This window comes from Pantherophis guttatus, chromosome 2, assembly GCF_059756535.1.
Source record: "Pantherophis guttatus breed Tessera chromosome 2, ASM5975653v1, whole genome shotgun sequence".
Lineage (NCBI taxonomy): Eukaryota > Metazoa > Chordata > Lepidosauria > Squamata > Colubridae > Pantherophis > Pantherophis guttatus.
In genome coordinates this window covers 97,005,679-97,025,838 of record NC_142064.1, presented here as the reverse complement: position 1 = coordinate 97,025,838, position 20,160 = coordinate 97,005,679, and the positions used below count along the sequence as shown (strand labels likewise).

General features: G+C 35.2%; 1 protein-coding gene across 1 annotated transcript in view; it reads right to left on the bottom strand.

The window, feature by feature from the left end:
- Nucleotides 1–3,220: 3,220 nt before the first annotated feature.
- ZCCHC7 (zinc finger CCHC-type containing 7) overlaps nt 3,221–20,160 on the bottom strand; it is a 134,349-nt gene continuing 117,409 nt past the window's right edge. The window contains exons 7-9 of the mRNA XM_034410764.3: nt 12,810–12,905; nt 5,501–5,618; nt 3,221–4,733 (exon numbers count right to left, since the gene is read on the bottom strand). Coding sequence (XP_034266655.1) covers nt 4,273–4,733; nt 5,501–5,618; nt 12,810–12,905 — 675 coding nt within the window. The 3' untranslated portion in view covers nt 3,221–4,272. The remainder of the gene's footprint in view (nt 4,734–5,500; nt 5,619–12,809; nt 12,906–20,160) is intronic.

Here is a 20,160-nt window from a genome sequence, read left to right as displayed (position 1 = left end):
CTCTCAGAAATCCCACAGGTTCCCTGCAGGTAGCCCTCAAATTACAACCACAGTTGGGACTGGAATTTCGATCCCTAAGCAATGTGGTCATTAAGTAAGACATCATGTGACCAAACCCAATTTTAATTTTTACCACAGCCATTAAGTCAATCGCCACTGTTGTTAAGCGAAGCATATGATTGTGAAGAGAATCTGTTTTTCCCCAGTTGACTTTGCTTATCAGAAGCCAGTTGAGAACTTACAAATCATGATCATATGGCCCTGCAACCGTTGTAAATATAAGCCATTTGCCAAGCACCCAAATTGTGATCACATGACTAAAAGGGTGGTGCAACAGTCATAACTTTAAGGACAGTTTTTAAGTTACTTTTTCTGAGACCATTGTAACTTTGACCCATTGTTAAATAAATGGTCAAAGTTGAGGACTATCAGAAATAAAAATGGTGTCCACCCATGGAAGAATTTAGTACTTCATGTTGGATTACGGCATCACCCACTTATTTCATTGAAAAGGAACAGCTGATCACAGTTGCATGAACAAAGAAATGTGTCAAGACTGATTTGTCTTTTACTAATTACCAGATTCCAAATATTTTTATGTTCCTTCATCAGAAAATAATTTGTCATTATTGTCACTCATGTATGTTTACACAGCTGGGCCTGATGTTCAAAACAAAACTTCAAATTTGAGGGTTTTTTTCTCAATTTCTCCTTTTTCGTTTTCTTTTGCACTTCGTAATTTTTTCTATTCTTTTTTCTTTATGATTTCAGTTTGTATTGTCTCTTAGCTTTATAAAACTTTTTAATGAGAGAGAGAGAGAGGAGAAAAGCCAGTGCCCAGTTACCTCTCTGGAATATCTTTCTCCACAATCTACAATCAGATCTGGCTTATTTTTGAATGCAGTTTTTCTTCTTTGCCTTCTCCATACATGGCAAACTTATTTCCATTAAATTCAGCCTTTAGAGTTATCCCACAGATGGGCAGAGTCCTCATTCTTTACCTAATTTCTTTACAACATTCCGTTAGATTGGAACTAACGGAACTGAATATAGGAAAATTAATGTAAAATTGAGGAGAGTAAGATATTATGTAATATATACATAGAACAAAGTTAAATTATTAAAGGAAGGAATTTCTTCAGGAAAGAGGTTTATATTTCACATTTACAATATTAATATTTGTTAAGCATATATTTAGCTGTTAAAATGTCTTACCCAAATGTTCCAGGTTAAGTCAAATATTTGCAGGGAATTGAAGACTTCCCCCTCCCCCAATCCAAATGTTTAATATCCTCACTAGATTCTCTGAAGCAAAGAAATGGTCTGAATTTGATGAAAGCATGATTTTGATTACTATTTATGAAGTAGTAATCAAAGCTGGAAATGTTCTCTTTTGTTTAATATTCAAACCTATTCTATTAATAGGAAACAGAAATAGAAAAGTATCTTTAGTACCTCAATTCTTGAAATTATGAATCTGACATTCATGGTATATATCTATTGATTGGAATTACAAATTGTTGTTGGAAAAAGAGAGCATATGAATACTAAGTAAGTTACAGATTTCTAGATTTATTTTTATTACTTGTAAATATACTATGGTTCTGAAAGATCAAAGTACTAGATAAAGCACTTTTCAGTTTTAAAGGTTGACATTGAAACTGTTAATAGATGCTAACTGTATTTTATCAAAACCTCAGATCCATTGACGTTTATTTAATGTATAGAAATAAACGAGAACATGTGTAAACATACACCCAAATCATAGACCCCCCACACACATACTATTTTCAAAGGCAATTCCTGAAGCTTTTAATGAAAGAAGTTTCCTAAAGCAAACTTAATTCCTTTTAAGGTCCAACATTTATATTATTATGTTAAAAGCTTGGGGTTACGTTGATCTATTGTTAAAAGTTTAGTAATTAAAGTAAAAATTAAAAGACGGAATGAAAATCCACAGTGCATAGAAAATCCAACTGGTATTCAATAGAACCTTTTTAAAGACAGATTTAGGCTTGTGGTAACTCAGCCATGGTGGTAAGTTTGCTTCCTTAAGCTTAGAATCAGTGTAAGCATTAAAGAACAGGATAAAAACTGTATTTTTAGGTAACCGTCAAGCCATTTATAGAATAATTAGGAAGTTGAATTATTGGGGATGGTGTTTGAGGTGGTGAAAGACCTAATTAACATTGCTTAAAAAAAAATCAGCACTTGTCCCCTTGAGCTTCAAAATCAAAACCACGTACATATATATCCATGTAGCTTGTTTGTTGAGAATTGACTTACTATAGAGCTTTAAATAAATAATTTAAACTAGCCTGAATTAATGGCCATCAGATCTTTTTCTTTTTAATATTTCTACTGCTATATGTGATTACAGTGATGTTATGGACATACTTTGGGAGCATATAATATTTGAATGCTTTTAACCAGACTTGCAAAGATTGGATGTGTGTCATCTAGTGTCATCCGTGATTGGAGTAGATTGTAATGAACTTGCTTTCTGCCACGGCATCTCAATGACTCCTCTCATATATCTCTGCATCCATTATAAACACTCTATTAACTATTAACTCTTTTTAAATTGAGAAATAAGAGTTACAAACATAGGATAGTTTAGAATTTAGATTCTCATAGGGAAATTGTTCTTGCAGGGGAAGAGAAGATCAACATACAGAGCTGGCAAAACTGTGTGTGTATGTTTTGCGTGAGACTCTTAAAAATCCAGGATAACACATTAACTTCAGAGAGAATTATGACAAGAAGCAGCTTTGTCATGAAAGTTATGGTGGACTGCAAGAGCATCTTTCTTTTGTAAATTTCCTATGGTGTACATAAAATTGGAATTTTGTTTATATACCAAGTCCTATTAACTCAGATTGCAGCATGGATAGGTTACTCACTAGATGCTCCAGGCAATAGTACTAAGGATGTAGGAGATGATCAGGTTAAGTCCAAGAGTAGGGTCAAGCATGTAAATAGTTTGGAGTCCCTTCGGGCCCACAAGAGATCTAAATTCAGCCCCATTCTCATCTACTGCCAATTTGCCTTGGTCTTTGGTAGTTCAGATTCTTGTAGTGAGCTAGCATGGATTAAATTTGTACTCATTTGATCAATTTTGGTTCCTGATTTCTTGTGCCTGACAAAGGTGGCATGTAATGTTATCATATCTTGATGTACTTGTTATTTTAACATGTAAAAAAATAAACCAGACTCAGTATAAAAATAACATTTTAATTTTTAATAATCAATCCCCTATGTAAAATACATCTTTTTACATAGAAATTAACAAGAGTGAAAAAAGCAGCATGTTTGGGAAGCTGAAGTCTCACTGGAGGTCACATGAAATCGACAGAATTAAAGAAAGAAGATAAAACACTTGATTTTGAAAAAGAAAAAAAAGCAGGCATCAAAATGGTTACTTTCCCTTTATGTTATGCAATGTTTTTCAGATGTAAATTTCGAATTGCAATTCAAAGTACAAAAATACCTCATTTTAATAAAATGAGTTATAAAATAATTTATTTCTCAGAAACATGAAAAAGCCGTACGTGATTATATATTTTAAAAATTGGACTTCAGTGCAGCTTATGCTTTCTCACTTGAACAAAGATTGACCTGGCCCGCGTCAAGTCAAATTATAGTGCTAAGTCTATGACAAATTTGAGGGTAATCCTATCTAAGAATGTGGCATAAGATGGCCACATCCTGAAACACTCTATGGGGGAAAATAAATTAGGAAGCAAATAATATTTCTCATACAACATCCTTCCCCGTTTCTTAAATTCATTCCAAACAAATCAGCAGAGGAAACATGATGCCGCTAGACCTTCCTAAGGCCTGTAAACGCAAATCATTTGCACTTCTCTTTTTGTCCCTTCTATTAAGCAGGTGAAATGGCTACCTTCATTTGTTTTTGTATCCATACCTGGCTCACCTGTCAATTTGTCTACTTTTCCTTCAAAGTTTGCGTGCAAATAAACTATATGCATTAAGCAGATGTATTTTGAGACACAGATTTACAAAGTGTATATGCAACTGAGGAAATGTATTTTTTTTTAATTGCTTTCATCTTGTCACTCCCCACCCCTTTTCTCTATAGTCTATCCAATGCAGGAATTGTAAAAACATTTATCAAATAATGTACCTCTAATGCATAAATAACTTTGTCATTACAAACCAAGATGCTCTTTCCTCGTGGAATGGTTACCGATACACTCTCTGTGCTGTGATAGCCCAGTGTGCATTTTGTGGAAGGAATGAAGCTCCACCTCAGATCAAGCTGGCTTTCGGTGTCATTTTCTTTTTCTTCTGTTTGATAAGAAATAAACTTTCATCCCTGGTGCAACTATTGTTTGAGTGGCTCCTCTGCTTTTTCTTTCTCTTCCGCCTTTTGGCTGACTCCACAGAAACTCGGTGATTTTCAGTTTTGCCATCTGCCAGAAAGCCCCCACTTTGATGATAAGGAGTTTTCCTTCTGCACCTCTTATGTGCATTCACGTGGCCACCTCTAGGAAAGCACTCTTCTATCATATAGTTGTTCTGAACTTCCTTCTTACGCTTCCTTTCTTTCACTAGATCTGCATGAGACTTTTTCCTTAGGTTCTTATGATCTCCCCTCTTGCCATGTTCCTTCCAAACTTCCCTCTTTTTCTTACGTTTGTGCTCTTCTCGATCATAATCTATATGTAGTCTTTTTGGAGACTTTGGTAGAAGGCCAGCGTCCTGAAGTTCTGCAAAATAAAACACTTGATGATACGTCACTTAAATACAGAACACTAAATACTTGTTACTCCCTAATTAGAAAAATCAATATAGTAAGTTTGTCCATTTCTGCACACTCAAAAAAAAACACCTTACTATAGAATTAAGGAAGGACTTAATTCTTCCTTAATTAAGGAAGAAATATTCAGAATATCCGGAAGACTTGGAATACTACTCAAACTGGGAAAACTGGTATCAATGGATAGAAAATAAAAATAGGAAATATATACATCAAAATATGACATAATTTGTGTTTACATATATTTGATCAAGAAGGAATATCTGAGAATATATGAATAGAGTTAAGATTTGTGTACTGTTGGAACGACATTGTACAACTATCATGGATGTATTTTTGTTACAGATGTATTTGTATTAGTATTTTAATGTTTTAAATTTTAATAAAGGTTTTTTGAAAATTAAAAAAAGAAAGAAAAATCAATATATATCCTGTTTGCAATTAAATAAATATAATAAAATAAACTCTTGCATATCTATCAATTTTAGAGGTAATTTGTAAAAAAAAACAGCGAGCAGCACACTGATAATGGATCAAGCCTTCTGGCCAGGGTTATCCATCTTAATCTAGATTAGGTTAAAAGAGGCAGTAAACATGATAGTAAATTGATAAGCATTTTTTAAAAAACAACACCAAAATCTATCTAATCTATCTATCTACATACATACATACATATATATATATGTACATACACACATATATATATTCATATCATACCTTGCACTTTTTTCTTTGCTCTCTGAAGGCTCCTCTTGATGTCATATTCATTGTCATAGTAATAGATAAAGGGGAAAGTAGGAAATGTTCCTCCAAACATTCGCTTCTCCAAGCATTCCTGCAAATCATATTTTAATATTATTTAAATTCTGGTTCCAGTTATGATCCTATGTTGAGAATTACCTGTATTCATTTATTGGAAACAAGATCAACCATATGTTAAATCTGAGCTGCATTTCAGATAGGTCTATAATGAATGGCAAAAAGTTCTCACTTTCTTCCCATATAGCATCATCAATAGAGATATTATGCTTCCTTTAGGACCTAGGGAGCCTTAACCGTAAGTTCAAGACCATTTTTTGCTACTACCGTATTTTTCGGAGTATAAGATGCACCTCCCCCCCCCAAAAGGAGGTGAAAATTTAGGTGCGTCTTATACACTGAATGTAGCCCCACCCACCCACTGGCCCCCATCCTTTGGCCTCTGCCTCCCAGTAGTTACCTCCTTGTAGCAAGCAGCAAGAAGAAACAGTCCATTTTAGCTTCAGCACCGCCTAATTAGCACAAGTTGATTGGATCGGCCTCCCAGCTCTAGCTGTTTTGCTCTCAGCTGTTTTGCCTGGGCCTCTGCTGCTTGCTGCAAGGAGGTAAATTGCTGGGAGCAGATTTTGTTTTTCTTGTGCTAATCAAGCTATGCTGAAAACAAAAATGAAAGTAAAGCAGGCTATTTGTTGTTTGCTGCAACGAGGCAAAATTGCTGGGAGGCACAGGCAGATTTCTTTTTCTTGTTTTCCTCACCAAAAAAGATAGATGCGTCTTATAGTCTGGTGCGTCTTATACTCTGAAAAATACGGTATATAGCAATAACATCCCTAAACTACGTATCTTTCTTATCTATGAGAAAAATCTTCAAACTTGGAACAAGTCCAAAGGAGAGAGTGAAATTTTCTATAATACAATGACTCCTTCCTATGATCTTATGTTGCTTTTGACTTGAAAAGACCAAAGAAAATCTCTCCAAACCACATCTTGTTCTATCTACAACTGTTGCTACTGTCTCAGTTTATTAAGAAATTCCACTTACACTTGTCTTCTAGGCTCCAGAATTCAAATATTCAGGATGAAAGTAAGAACTCACTGTAATCAAGAAATCCAGGCATCTATCTTTCTTATTTATTTACTTATTTACTTACTTAATTTTATTAAATTTATATGCAGTTCATCTCACTTTACTCTGATAGCATTATCTTTCATCTAAAGATCACAATTTTAGAGCAGCAGATAGAAAAATCACAATGAATAAAAACTTTTGCTTTTGTAAGAAAAAGTTTAATCATATTGAAGCGTTATTTATTTCTTTAACAATATTTGCAATATCCGTGCAGTGCAAGTAACCAAAAATTAAAATGTTACGGAATATTCTTTTAATACAATAAATAATTGCATGACAATCATATTATTGGCCAAAGACTTGTGAGAATAAAAGGGTCTTTCTAAATGAATGAAAAGTTGGGGTCAACTATACAATACTTCAAAATTTGGAAGCTAATACTGAAAAGGCCTGTATATATACCAGGCAATCAATCAGAAAACAATACCCTAATGAAGGAACAATCAAGGAGAAAACCACAACCTCACCAATACTGGCAAGGAAAGCTACTGTATATAAACAGGGAGCAAACTTCACACTCAATAGCACTGATGATGTTACCTAAGAAGCAAACAGCCAAGCTCAGAGAGCACCAAGGACCCCACAATTCAACCCTGAGCTACTTATATTTTCATCTATTGGATTTTGTGTCTCTCCTTCTACATCCTTATAGCTTCCATACCAGTGGTGAAATCCAATTTTTTTTACTACTGGTTCTGAGGGTGTGGCTTGGTGGGTGTGGCAGGGGAAGGATACTGCAAACCCACTCCAGGGGAAGGATATTGCAAAATCTCCATCCCCACCCTACTCTGGGGCCAGCCAGAGGTGGCATTTGCCGGTTTTTTGTTTTTGTTTTTTAATTTTTATATGCCGCCCTTCTCCGGAGACTCAGGGCGGCTTACAATGTGTTAAGCAATAGCCTTCATACTTTTGTATATTTTTTATACAAAGTCAGCTTATTGCCCCTACAAACCGGGTCCTCATTTTACCCACCTTAGAAAGGATGGAAGGCTGAGTCGACCTTGAGCCTGGTGAGAATTGAACTCGCAGTAATTGCAGGCAGCTAGATGTTAAATGCTGCCTTAGTAGGAGGCATTAGCCTCCTACGCCACTCAGGCTCAGTTCTCCGAACTACTCAAATTTTCTGCTACTGGTTCTCCAGAACCTCTCAGAACCTGCTGGATTTCACCCGTTCCATACCTTACAGTATTTCAAGATTTCTGTGGCATTTTTAGTCAGCCTCTCTCTCTCTCTCTCTCTCTCTCTCTCTCTCTCTCACACACACACACACACACACACACACACACACAGAGAGAGGGGGGGGCACTTGTCCATCATACACATGCTGATGACATCTCATTCTAAACCAACAAATAACATTTCCCAATTTCTAAATCTGATTTAAAACAACTGGTTATTTAATGTAACTGAAGAGATCACCTGCCAATTTACACGCAATATATCTTGAATAAAACTTTGTTTTGAAACTTCTAAAGTATATGGAATTTCTTGGCTGAAGTGCAGCTCTCTGCATACCACACATGACTAGGTGCAGCTTTCCCTAAATCCCCTCCATGCCTGAAACCAATATAGTGAATTCTAAGAGAAATATTGAGGTCACCCAGAACAAAAGAAGGTAGGAGGGAGGGTTGAGTGAACTCATAGATAACTACTCAAAAAAACTTCAGTTACAGATAAGTAATCAGTTCTTCACTGTGGTCTCTGTGATCATACACTCATGGGTGAATAGCTGGCCTATTATCTAGAGGGGCTTAGTGCTCATAAAGTACAATACAAAGGACTGCAGCTCTAAAAGCTACATCCTTTTGAGAATGAAAATCCAGATGATAATGCTAGATACAGATAGGAAGTTGTCCTACATAATTATGAAAGGAGGATCTAATGTAGAAAAGATGCAGATGGAATCCCAGCTCTTGCAAAATGACCACAGATCAAAAGAGGGCGGTTTTGGTTGCTGATCTTATAACAAAATCTAATGGCTGCAACAATCAATTTTGAAAAATCCACAATGTCTGGGATGGACCCAAAAAAACTAAAAACATATACTGATCTCAATGAAAGTGAAAAGCAAACAAAGAGCAAAGGGAATGACTTCTCGTTTACTATTTGGAAAAGGAGTCTGATTCTGATCTCCAAAGAACACAGGCCCAAAATTTTCGGCGAGACATTTTTATAAGCTTGAGAAGATTCTGAGTGAGCTCCACTCAGACATATAACTCATGTATGTGAATCATCATGATAAAGAGTAGTTTCATGGAAGAAATAAAGACCTCTCAGTGATTTTCCATTTACTTCTACACACTGCTTTCTAGTGATTTTATCACTAGCTATTAAATAAGGATAAATAACCTTTGATTGCTGTAGAGTATACTCCTCCAAAGTTTCTGGAGATGCTGTAAAGACAGATATTCCAAGAAGATGGCCTTTCCCTTAGTAGCTTGACAGTAAAGCCCTAGTCGATAAAAAAAGGTAGAGGCCTCTAAAAATAGCCACTCCTACTTGTTTTAACATGGATCCATTGAATAATAATCTGAATAGTGTATGACATGTACTTCCCAGACCTGTCTCTTCTAAGTCAACTGCCACTACCGCCACATGCTTTGTATTTTTAAATACTCTGGAGATGTTCCTTAGCACCACAGGTAAAACACACAGGATAGAAATCTCAAGCTCTCATCAACACACCTGAGAAAAGTTGTATCTGACTGACAGCTTGGAATATGAATGCTAGGCAGAGCTACAAAGTCTCTCCTTTGTTTTCTTCTTTTGGGGGCCTGCAATTTGCAGATGTGGGCGCAAATGTGACTAGTAAGATTTAACTAACATTGGGATGAGTTCTCCAGTTTAGATTCTTGCATGAACACATTTTAAAGGGAAAAGATTCTCAGCATCATTCACTCTTGATTGCTAATCCTGTAGGTTTCTTTTCAGCTCCGTTTCCCAGAAGAATATGGCTTAGTAGCTTGTTCTTTGCTTCTACTGATGCTAATAGTTGCAGATTCCTAAACTAACGTATTCATTATGTTTTATAGACTGGCCATCAGCGTGGATAAAAATCAATGATTTTTTGAAAAAAAATAAAAAAAATCGGATTTTTTAAAATTTAAATCGGATTTTTTTTTATTTTTATCGAATTTATTTTAATAAAAACCTTTGGGGGTAAAAATCTATCGTAAGATAGTTTTCTATTTAAGATACATAAATAATTTAGTTTATTCAGCATGAAATGGAGCTTAGTTATGTAGCATGAGGCTGTATATTCTGCAACACTGGGACTATCGGTGAGTCAACAGTGGGCCAAAGGAGTAGCAGAGATGACAGTTGCTCTTTAAAAATTATGATTTAAATTGAGTTGATTTAAATCAAGCCTTTTTACTAGTGATTTAAATCATGATTTAAATTGTGATTTAAATCAAATCCATCCTGCTGGCCATTGACTGCAAGAAAGAATATGAATGAACGAATGAATGAAAATGGATGGATGGATGGATGGATGGACAGACAGATGTATGTTTTAATCCTTGAGGATTGTGATAATGTCTATAACACAAGCTGCAATGTCTTCATAGTTTCTCATTCCCGATATTCAAAGAAGAATTGAAAAATGCAAGATATGAAGGTGCTGAAAACAGTGATCTTTTTTGAGACCTGTACATCTTTTGGAAACCTGTTCTTGCTTCAGAACACATGATGTCACATGTAAGGCAGATATCTCTCTGAATCCATATGATTTAATTAATACACAACTGTTCTGAGGATAGTTCCAATTCATTATAATGAATACTATTTGGTCACTAAACTATACTAGCAAGCCTTAACAGATGCAGGAAACCTCTGTATCAGTTAATCTAGACCACTCTTAACTGTTGACCTTTTCTTAATCAAACCCCTCACTGCATTTATTAACAAACAAATGTATTGGTTAGTACCATTTTGACATACCTACAGATTCTTAATTCTCTTTTATAACAGGTTGGTAACACTTAAAATTGTGATTTGATATCACTGTCTTTGAGAAATGACAAGTTCTTGTAAAATCTCAATGAAGTCTATGAAATGTTAACAAGCTCCATTAAGTCATTCAATTTCTCATCATTTTTTCTTGTATCTGACCAGCCAGATGTTCACTGAAGCTTAAGATGTGAAATGTGGTAAAATAATTCCAACTATTTCTAGAAAGAATTCTAGAATGGGGAATTCTGCACAGATCATATGTAGTATTTTTAACTATCAATCCATATAAATTCCAGGAAATTTTAAACAACATACCCATTTTTAAACTATATTAGTAGACTATGCTATTTTTAAAGCACCATTTGGCTGTGTTTTATACAATAACGTACAGGATATTTATCATAATAAATGTCTTCCATTTGCTATTTTATTTTTACTCCCCCAATAAAATTTGATGATATTCCCAACCACAGCTCTTTTCAAAAGCTCTATTTACATTCTGATAATCTATCGAAGACCTCCAGCTCTATGCAATTAAAACAGTCTTCCTGACTTTCTCCAAACCATAGAAATAATGATTTATTTATATCCTGCATTTTATTATTTTTACAAATAACTCAAGGTGGTGAACATATCCACCTCGAGTTATTTGTAAAATAACTGAGCTCTGGTGGTGCAGTAGTTAGAATGTGGTATTGCAGGCTAACCCTGCCCATAGTCTGAAGTTCAATCTTGGTAGGCTCAAGGTTGACTCAGCCTTCTATCCTTCTGAGATCAGTAAACTGAGGAGCCAGGTTGTTGGGGGCAATATGCTGATGTTGTAAATCTCCCAGAAAGTGCTGTAAAACATTACGGGAAGGTATATAAAACTAAGTGCTATTGCTATAGCCAACATACCTTTCTCCTCCTTTTTCCCTACAACAACCACCCTGTGAGGTGGGTTGGGCTGAGAGAGAGTGTCTGGCCCAAGGTCACCCAGCCAGCTTTCATGGCTAAGATGGGACTAGAATTCAGTCTCCCAATTTCTAGTCTGCTGCTTTCATCACTAGACCAAACTGGCTCTGGTATAGTGTGTATGTGTACTATATGTGCATTTGTGTACTCAACAGGCATTGAAAATAATTTGGTAGTTCTTAATCAATAAAATGTATACATATTGCTGCTGAAATATAGATGACAAAAATTGTTATTCTCCAATATTTAATGGCCTTCCGATATTTGTTATGATAAAGTTATTTATTTAGAGAAGTTATAGCCATTGTCTTTGTGGGGTATAAACTGCAATCTTCTATGTTTTGGATTTAAACTGCCTGAACATTTTAATAACACTGATTTGTGAATCCCAATTTTATTGATTTAGTTATTTTCTTATAACAGTTACTTAAAACTGTCTACTTCAACCCTATATCCAACTTTATACGTTTTGGGCTTAAATTACATGACGGATGATTAGGAATACATGAGTTTAGTTTTTTCTAGATCATTTGCAGAATTTTTTTAATAAGTATGTGGTATGCAATTTGTTTTATAGTAATTGAGAAACAAATATGAACCTTATCAGAAAGCAAAGTATTTATTGTTTATTAGGATATGGTGTAAGCCTAACAAGTTGTTCAGGCAATATATTGTTCTATAACTTTAAATGTATTCTGTAACTTTAAGATGTAATGCTGAGTAATTGTACTGATGAGTCATTGTAACTAACTGCTGACTGACTGCTGACTGCAATTATCCTAATTGTACTGTTGAGTCATTGCACTGCTGACTCCACTTATCTTAAGTGGATAATTACTAGTGTAAACTGTATATAAGGAGAGAGCCGAGCTATAGTCATTCTTACTTGACTTACTGCTTGACTTGTTGGTTTGAACTGTTACTGTCGTGTGTGAAGAAGTGGATGCTACCATCGTGATTTGTTACCAGTGTTGAATTGCTGTTTATCACTTACTGCTGTTTGTATGGTAAGAAGATATCTGTAACTTTGGACTGATTTGAATGGCTAAAGACTTGGATTGATTAAAAGACTATGCAATTGTTTTTCACTACAAAGTAAAAGCTTTGTTAAACCAGTTTGTATGTATTGTATTCATTGCTTTCAGTACCGTTTCTCTGTGCACTTACTCTGCTGGTTGGTAACACAACAATATCCTTAACATTGTTTATTCATAACATTAAGAGACTTACAAATCCATAGTGGCCTTTCTCTCCACAGTTGTAACAGTATGCTGAAGCAGGTTGCACAGAATAAGAGTCAGCCGTCTTGAGTGGTCCTGGTCTAGTCTGAAACAAAAAAATTGGCAGCAATGAAACTTAGTAAAATTCCAATTAAAATGAACTAAATTAAAACAATATAGTATAATAATATAATAACAGAGTTGGAAGGGACCTTGGAGGTCTTCTAGTCCAACCCTCTTGCTTAGGCAGAAAACCCTACACCACTTCAGACAAATCAATAGCAGTGGAATTACATCTGTTACTAATTGGGAAAAAATGTACTGCAGTTATATTATACATTAACTTAAAAGTGAAAGCAGAATTTCTGGGATAAAATATGTGAATATTAAAATATTATTCCAGAATGTGGGATAAAATATGGATCTAAAGATAGATAGTATATAAACTCTAACATGATATCCAATATGACTATCATAGGAGTACAAATCAACTTAGTGACAGAATGTGTGCAAGCTTAAATGTTGTTTTAACATACATACAGTATGTATGTTAAATAGATACTCATATTACTTTAGACTTACTACCGGTATATATCACTTCACAGTGCTTTCCAGCCCTCTCTAAATGGTTTACAATGTCAGTATATTGCTTCCAATAATCTGGGTCCTCATTTTACTGACTTCGGAAGGGTGGAAGGTTGAGTCAACCTTGAACTGGTGAGGATTGAACTGCTGGCATAGGCAGAATTAGCCTGCAATACTTCATTCTAAACACTGCGCCAACACGGCTTTTATAACTATATCTGTATATACATACGTATATACATAGAAATATAGCAAAATATGAGAAAAATAGAGAGCTAGTTTGGTCTAGTGGTTAAGGCACCATGCTAGAAACCAGGAGGTTGTATGTTCTATTCTCCCCTTAGGCATGAAAGACAGCTGGGTGACTTTAGCCAGTCACTTTCTTTTAGCCCAGCTTACTTCACAGGGCTGTGGTTGGTGGGAAAACAGGATGAGGAAGGAATGTCAGATATTTTGCTGCCTTGAGTTATTTATAAGAATAATAAAGACGGGATAAAAACAATCTTAAAAAACATACAGAACCATAGCATAACATTTGAGTGTAAAAATGTATTCCTCTTAGAGTCTCATTCTATAAATTGCCACAAGCCCAAAGTATGATATTACAAGGCTCCGGCCCAGGGTGAACAAGCATCATTACATGGACATCTAAGGTTCAATTGTTGTCAACATTTGCTTTCATTTTGTGGGGAAAGACTTTTCGCTTAAAAACCACATGATTCGTTTAATAAGTGCAGTGATTCAGTTAACTCTGGCAAAGGAGGTCATAAAAGTGGGTGCGAGTTATTTAACATCTGCCTTAGAAATTCTAATCCCAATTATGGTTGTAAGTAAAACTAACAATTTCTAAAACATACAAACAGAGAAACTACTATGCATATAGTATATAGTTTCTTTATAAAGAAATATATTTTCATTAGAATTAAACCATAAAAAATAATCAAATTTACAACCATTTCTCCATGAGTTTTCAATTTTGTGTAATTGCTGAAACCTGGATATTGTTTTTGAGATAAATTCTCATTCCTCATATATTGATATTTGCTCTTTATTGAAGAAACTTTAGAAAACTCGCACCCACTTTTATGACCTCCTTTGCCAGAGTTAACTGAATCATTGCACTTATTAAACGAATCATGTGGTTTTTAAGGCTTCCCGTATTGACTTTGCTTGTAGGAAGCATGCTGGAAAAGTTGCAAAGAGCACCAGGACACGGCAATCTTTGTAAATCACATGGCTAGTTGCCAAGCACTCAAATTTTGATTACATGAGCATAGAGATCCTGCGATGATTGTAAGTGCAACGACTGGATGTAAGTTACTTTTTTTTTTAGTGCTGCTGCAAATCTGAATGGTTGCTAAACAAATTGTTGTAAGTTGAACACTCCCTGTATTCATGGGAGGTGTCACAGATATTAATTTATTTTAGGGGGTCAAGGCACTGCAAAGTTTGAGAATTCCTGCTCCAAGTATCTAAATTTAGATTTAAGGCACAGATGAATTCTTGCCTTTATCTCCTTCAAACATGGCAAGGAAGACCACTTCTAACAATTTGGGAAACCTGATAGTCAAGGAAAGGAGCACTACCTACAGATAGGTTGAATTTTGGAGTATAAAAAGCCTTTTAAAAAACATCTTCATTAAAACACATTTTCACTACACAATAGAAACTGAAGAAAGAAAACTTTAGCTAACATGGTTTAAAACAAAAGAAAAAAAATCACTACAGTATTTTAGAAATCTCAAGAAGGAACAGAATTTCCTGGTTTATCCTAATGCTCTTACACAATCCTTGAAATGAATGGATGGAAAAAAGTGAAAATTAGAGGTAATCAGATTAATACCACTTTTAACTTGAATTTTTTAAAAAGGTAACTATATCCAGGTATGAATACATCTTAAAAATGATCTCAATCATACAATTAAAAACCTATTATTTAATATCCATTCCTTAACAATTAACCTTACGATTTGTGGAATCTTTTTATTTCTGAATGTAATAATCACCATATTTGAATTGTTTGAATAGACTCACAGAGTTGATTATTATAATTAACTGATAATAATGACTGGTGAAAATCATGTCCACCAAATATTAGTTTGGCACCCAAAAGTGCAGAATACATGAGAACAAAATTTTTTTATGAAAAGTAGCTTTTTTTCCATTTCAAAACTCTTAAAAACCCTGAAGGAGTTTTGGGCTGCAAGAAGTATGTGTGTCTTTATGACCTCAAAAAATGTCTGTCTGGCACTTCCTTTTGTTTATGTAATTGAAAAGGTCAGATTTAAGGAGACAAATTAAATTGAATACTTGCCATTCAGTTTAACTATGCATTACCTCCCTACAGCTGTCCAAAAGTCTAAAGAGGAAAAAAGAACCTCATAATATGTTGTCAAGCTCACTATATTCTAATTATTTCCGGTTTTAAAAAGCATTTAAGGTTTCCGATCCAATAGGTAGAAAATAATAGCAGCAGCTCTGCTATAGGATTTTTTTTTGTTAAAAACATTTAAATAATCTATATTTTGTAGAGTGATATTTTGAAGATTACTTCACTATCAATATATAGAAGTAATAACCCAGTAGATAGCATTACCTATAAAAGGTCCATCCCATCTGCTATTCTTCCTGAAAGCTTTTCATGCACCAGTAAACTCAGTAAATATCAGAAGATAAAGCATAAGCCTACCACGCCACGGATTTACTCCTAATGTCTCCTCAAAGTGCAGCCCCGATGCAACGATTACAAATGATTTTCTTCTAATGTCATTTTACATAACCCTTTTTTCTGCATGAGTAGTTAGTGCAGAATGAGTGAATGAATGAATGAATGCCATTAAAACAGTTAATCATTATCTGGGACACTGGCCTTCCTCCCTTCTCTGCAAGGAATCTCCATGACAAAGGCCAAGAGATCAAAATGCCAGGGCTGCCTTGCTCGCCTATTTCTAACAGTAATTTTTTATGCAAATAGCCCTGCTGGGCAGCTCCCTCGGTGACCTTGAGATGCCCTTATCTTAAACTGACTTTGATCCAATAAGGCCTTCTTTTTATGAAGCTCATTACTTCTCGAGATATGTATCTGACTTAAATTTCACTAATTAAAAGATATTATTTATTCCCGGGGTTTCCACCCCCCCTGTATTATCTTACAGCTACATATGCGGACAAAGTGGGGGGGGGGAATTATAGTACAGTGCGAAATGGACAATTTCTTTTTTTCAAATTTCAGTTGAGAGAAATCAATCAGTGATTTTATTTATCTTATTTGCATTCTGCTTTCACTTTGGATTCCTAAATATTATTCAGATATTCCCATTAAATATTTCTTTTAACTAGATCCATAAATATCTACTTCGGTAAAGCAGTGCTGGAGTTCCATGTACTTCTACAGTATTCATTGAAAGAACAGAGTTTTGACTGCTTTTTAAAAACTATGCTACACTGCGCTGCACAACACAAGGATCAGTGAGTTTGCTTTGTGAAGTTTTCAGTATCCCCACTGTTTGCGGCTTCCAAAAACTCCTAATTTACTGCCCTACAATATATATTGCAAATATTACAAGATAGACATATACTTTTTAAAATACAAAAAAACTAAAACTCAGTTCATAATTTATCCCACCACACAGATATAAATGCAGTTCTACTCACTATGCTACCTTCAGCTCTTCAAAAAGTATTTAAGAATAGTCCCCATCCCCCTCGAGTCTTCCTAATGTTTTGTCATAAACCCTTGTGCAAACCTTGGTATGCCATGTTGTCAATCTTCAGGAGACTGTGAGCACTATCCTGCATTAGGCATGAAAGCAGGATTGGGTGAGGCAACCACTTTTTCTCAGCCCATGTGTGACAAGCCAGTCAGACAATTCCTGTCACCACCAATGGATCGACACTTGTCGATTAACAAAATTGCACTTGTGGAAAAACACTAGGAAGACCCGGGGGTGGAGGGAGGAGACTGTTCTTGGGGTTTATGACAATTCGCCATGGCCAACTCGTCACAGCCAACTTGCTGCAGGACAAAAATTACACTAATATCAAAGAAATGGTGGCATAGAATCATTAAAGGAAGGATACAAAATGAGGGATAGAATGAAGTGCAAATGACAACAATTAAAATACTTTTTTTATTTATTTTAAATTATTGTAATTGAACTGTTACATTGTCCCACAGCGAGTTGGGCTGCAGTGAGTTGGCTGTAGCAAGTTGGCCACAGCTAGTTGGCTATACCTACAGAAACTCCAAACTGAGTAAAAAAATTAAACATAGCCAAATTCTTGCAAGACCACAAATTTTAAAAGAATTAAATATTATGTGATGGTATTCTTCTCTTTCTTCTCCTAAAAAAAGTGGCTAATCTCTGTTACAGAGTACTAGCGTTACTTACTATTATGCTTGGGAAATTTTGAAAAGTCTATGTGTTTTGTAAGTCAGCTGAGATGCAAAATATGAAGTCAATACTGTATTAGATTGTCCAATCTAAAGGTAAGCTATTAAAAACTATAACTGACTGTTCTCCTTTAGTTGCATTCTGCAAAAAATAAAGCTCTTATGTTAGAGGTTTGTTGTCCTGAGCAACTAGAACCGACAGCCATCTTAATGTACTAAAGTAGTGGTTCTCAACCTGTAGTCTGTGGACCCCTGGGGGCCCATAATGTCATCACAGGGGGTCTGCGAAGGCTTGAGGAAATATTATGATCTTGAGTTAAGTCTTGGTGGTCCATGGTCATGGTCTGTGGCCACAAAAGATATTTAAAGGGAGTCTGTGGTAAAGAAAAAGTTGAGAACCATTGTACTAAAGAATTATCTTGGAAAACACAAGAACAATGGTGGAAACTCAGACACCTAGAACCAGACATGATTAATTTTCTCTATTCCAGGGCTAGATAATTTTTTTAAAATTTCTCTAGAAAAGAGCACCTGAAGAAATGATTTAACCAGGAAAATCCATTACGAGAATAATAGTATTTAAACAATGCAAGGAAAATGAAAGATATATAACCAAGGAATATTCTGAAACAGCCTCAGCATCATATGTTTTAAAGGAATTAAAACAAGGTATTAGGATGGTCAAGCAGTCACCTGAGGACATCCCAGACTGTCACACTTTAATTCTTATTCCTTAGGTTTTAATACAGGATACATTTCAGGTATTAGTAGGTTTAGCAGCTCTTAGTCTGATTGCTAATTTCAGTCTATTTCAGGGCTAGGCAACTATGATCCCTTTACAACCTGTGGACTTCAACTCCCAGAATTCCTGGCTCAGGCATTCTGGGAGTTGAAGTCAACAGGCCGTAAAGGGGCCATAGTTGTTCAGCCCTGGTCTACTTGGTACAGTTATGTAGAACTCTAATTGGCTTCATTGGATTCTCCCTGAAACATTATCATTATTGGGGTTTGAAAAATCCAGACTAATTATTAAACATCTAGCTTATGAGTGTCAAATGGACTTGGCTAAATTTTCAGATACCATCTAATCTGGAGGTGGTTGTTCTTGTTCTCGTTTTATTTTTATCCTACTGGCCAAATTCCTTATCCTTATCCATCTAAATAATGAAGCAACACATAACTTTTAAGTTGGCTTGCCTCATATTATGCCATCGGTGATCTTAGAGAGTATGTACTGTAATAATCCTGTGGGAGATAAGATTTTCCCTACAGGTACAGAAGATATTGAAACTGAGTCATGTTGCATTGTACAGATCACACTGTCACAGGATCTGCACTATGTACTAACATCAGTCCATTTCAAACTAAAAGATGATTTGTATTTGACAGATATTGACTCAGCTATTACACCCAATATTGCCACATTTTGTGCTAAAGCTTGTAATCTTTGCCAAATAAATCTTCAGGAACTGATTTAGTGATAAACTAAGTAGGCCCAGAGCTTTATGCTGTTCACTGCTACTTTTGCATGACTGTTCTTATTCTGGATTGGTCAAAAGACTGCAATGATGATGTTGAATATCTCTCAGGGACATTTTTAAAAAGAACTTTTCTTCTGGGCTGTTGGCTATTCTTGCCAGTTTAGTGTCATCTGCAAATCTGATGAGTTCCCCTTCTATTCCCTCATCTAAGTCATTTATGAAGATATTGAAGAGTACTGGCCCTAAGACGGAACCTTGTGGTACCCCATTGCTTACTTCTCTCCATGTGGATGTAGTATCATTAAGGAATGAATGAAATAAGATTGGTTTGAGAAGATCTGTTTTTAACAAATCTATGCTGATTTCTAGTTATAACTTTATTTGTTTCTAGATGTTTGCAGATCTGTTTAAAAAATATAATATACAGAAATAGATATTGATCTTAAATTATAGCTAATGAATGGCCCAATACATTTTCTGGACAAGGAACTAAATCCATAATATAAAACCTGTAGAAATATTAGCATCTAATGCAAAAATGATTAATCATGTACTCCAAAACAGTCTTTATCCTGCACTCAACTAAGATCCAAATAGGCTCATACCAGAACACAGGAGTATCTATTTTAATGTGGAAGCTCTGGAAGAAATAAACAAGATAAGGCATGTTATAGGCATATTTAACAATAAACTGGGGAAGAATGAAACAAATATAACATATCCTTGAGTAGAGAATTGTTACCTGCTTTGTTTTGAAAATATGAGTTTATATCACCACCTGTTTGAAATTTCTTTTTATTGTAAAGATCTCTTTCTCCCTGATCACCTGCCCCCAAATCCTATTTTATTGTCTCATTGCAGCAGGAGGGTGCTCCCAAGAGCATGAACAACGTGCACCCACA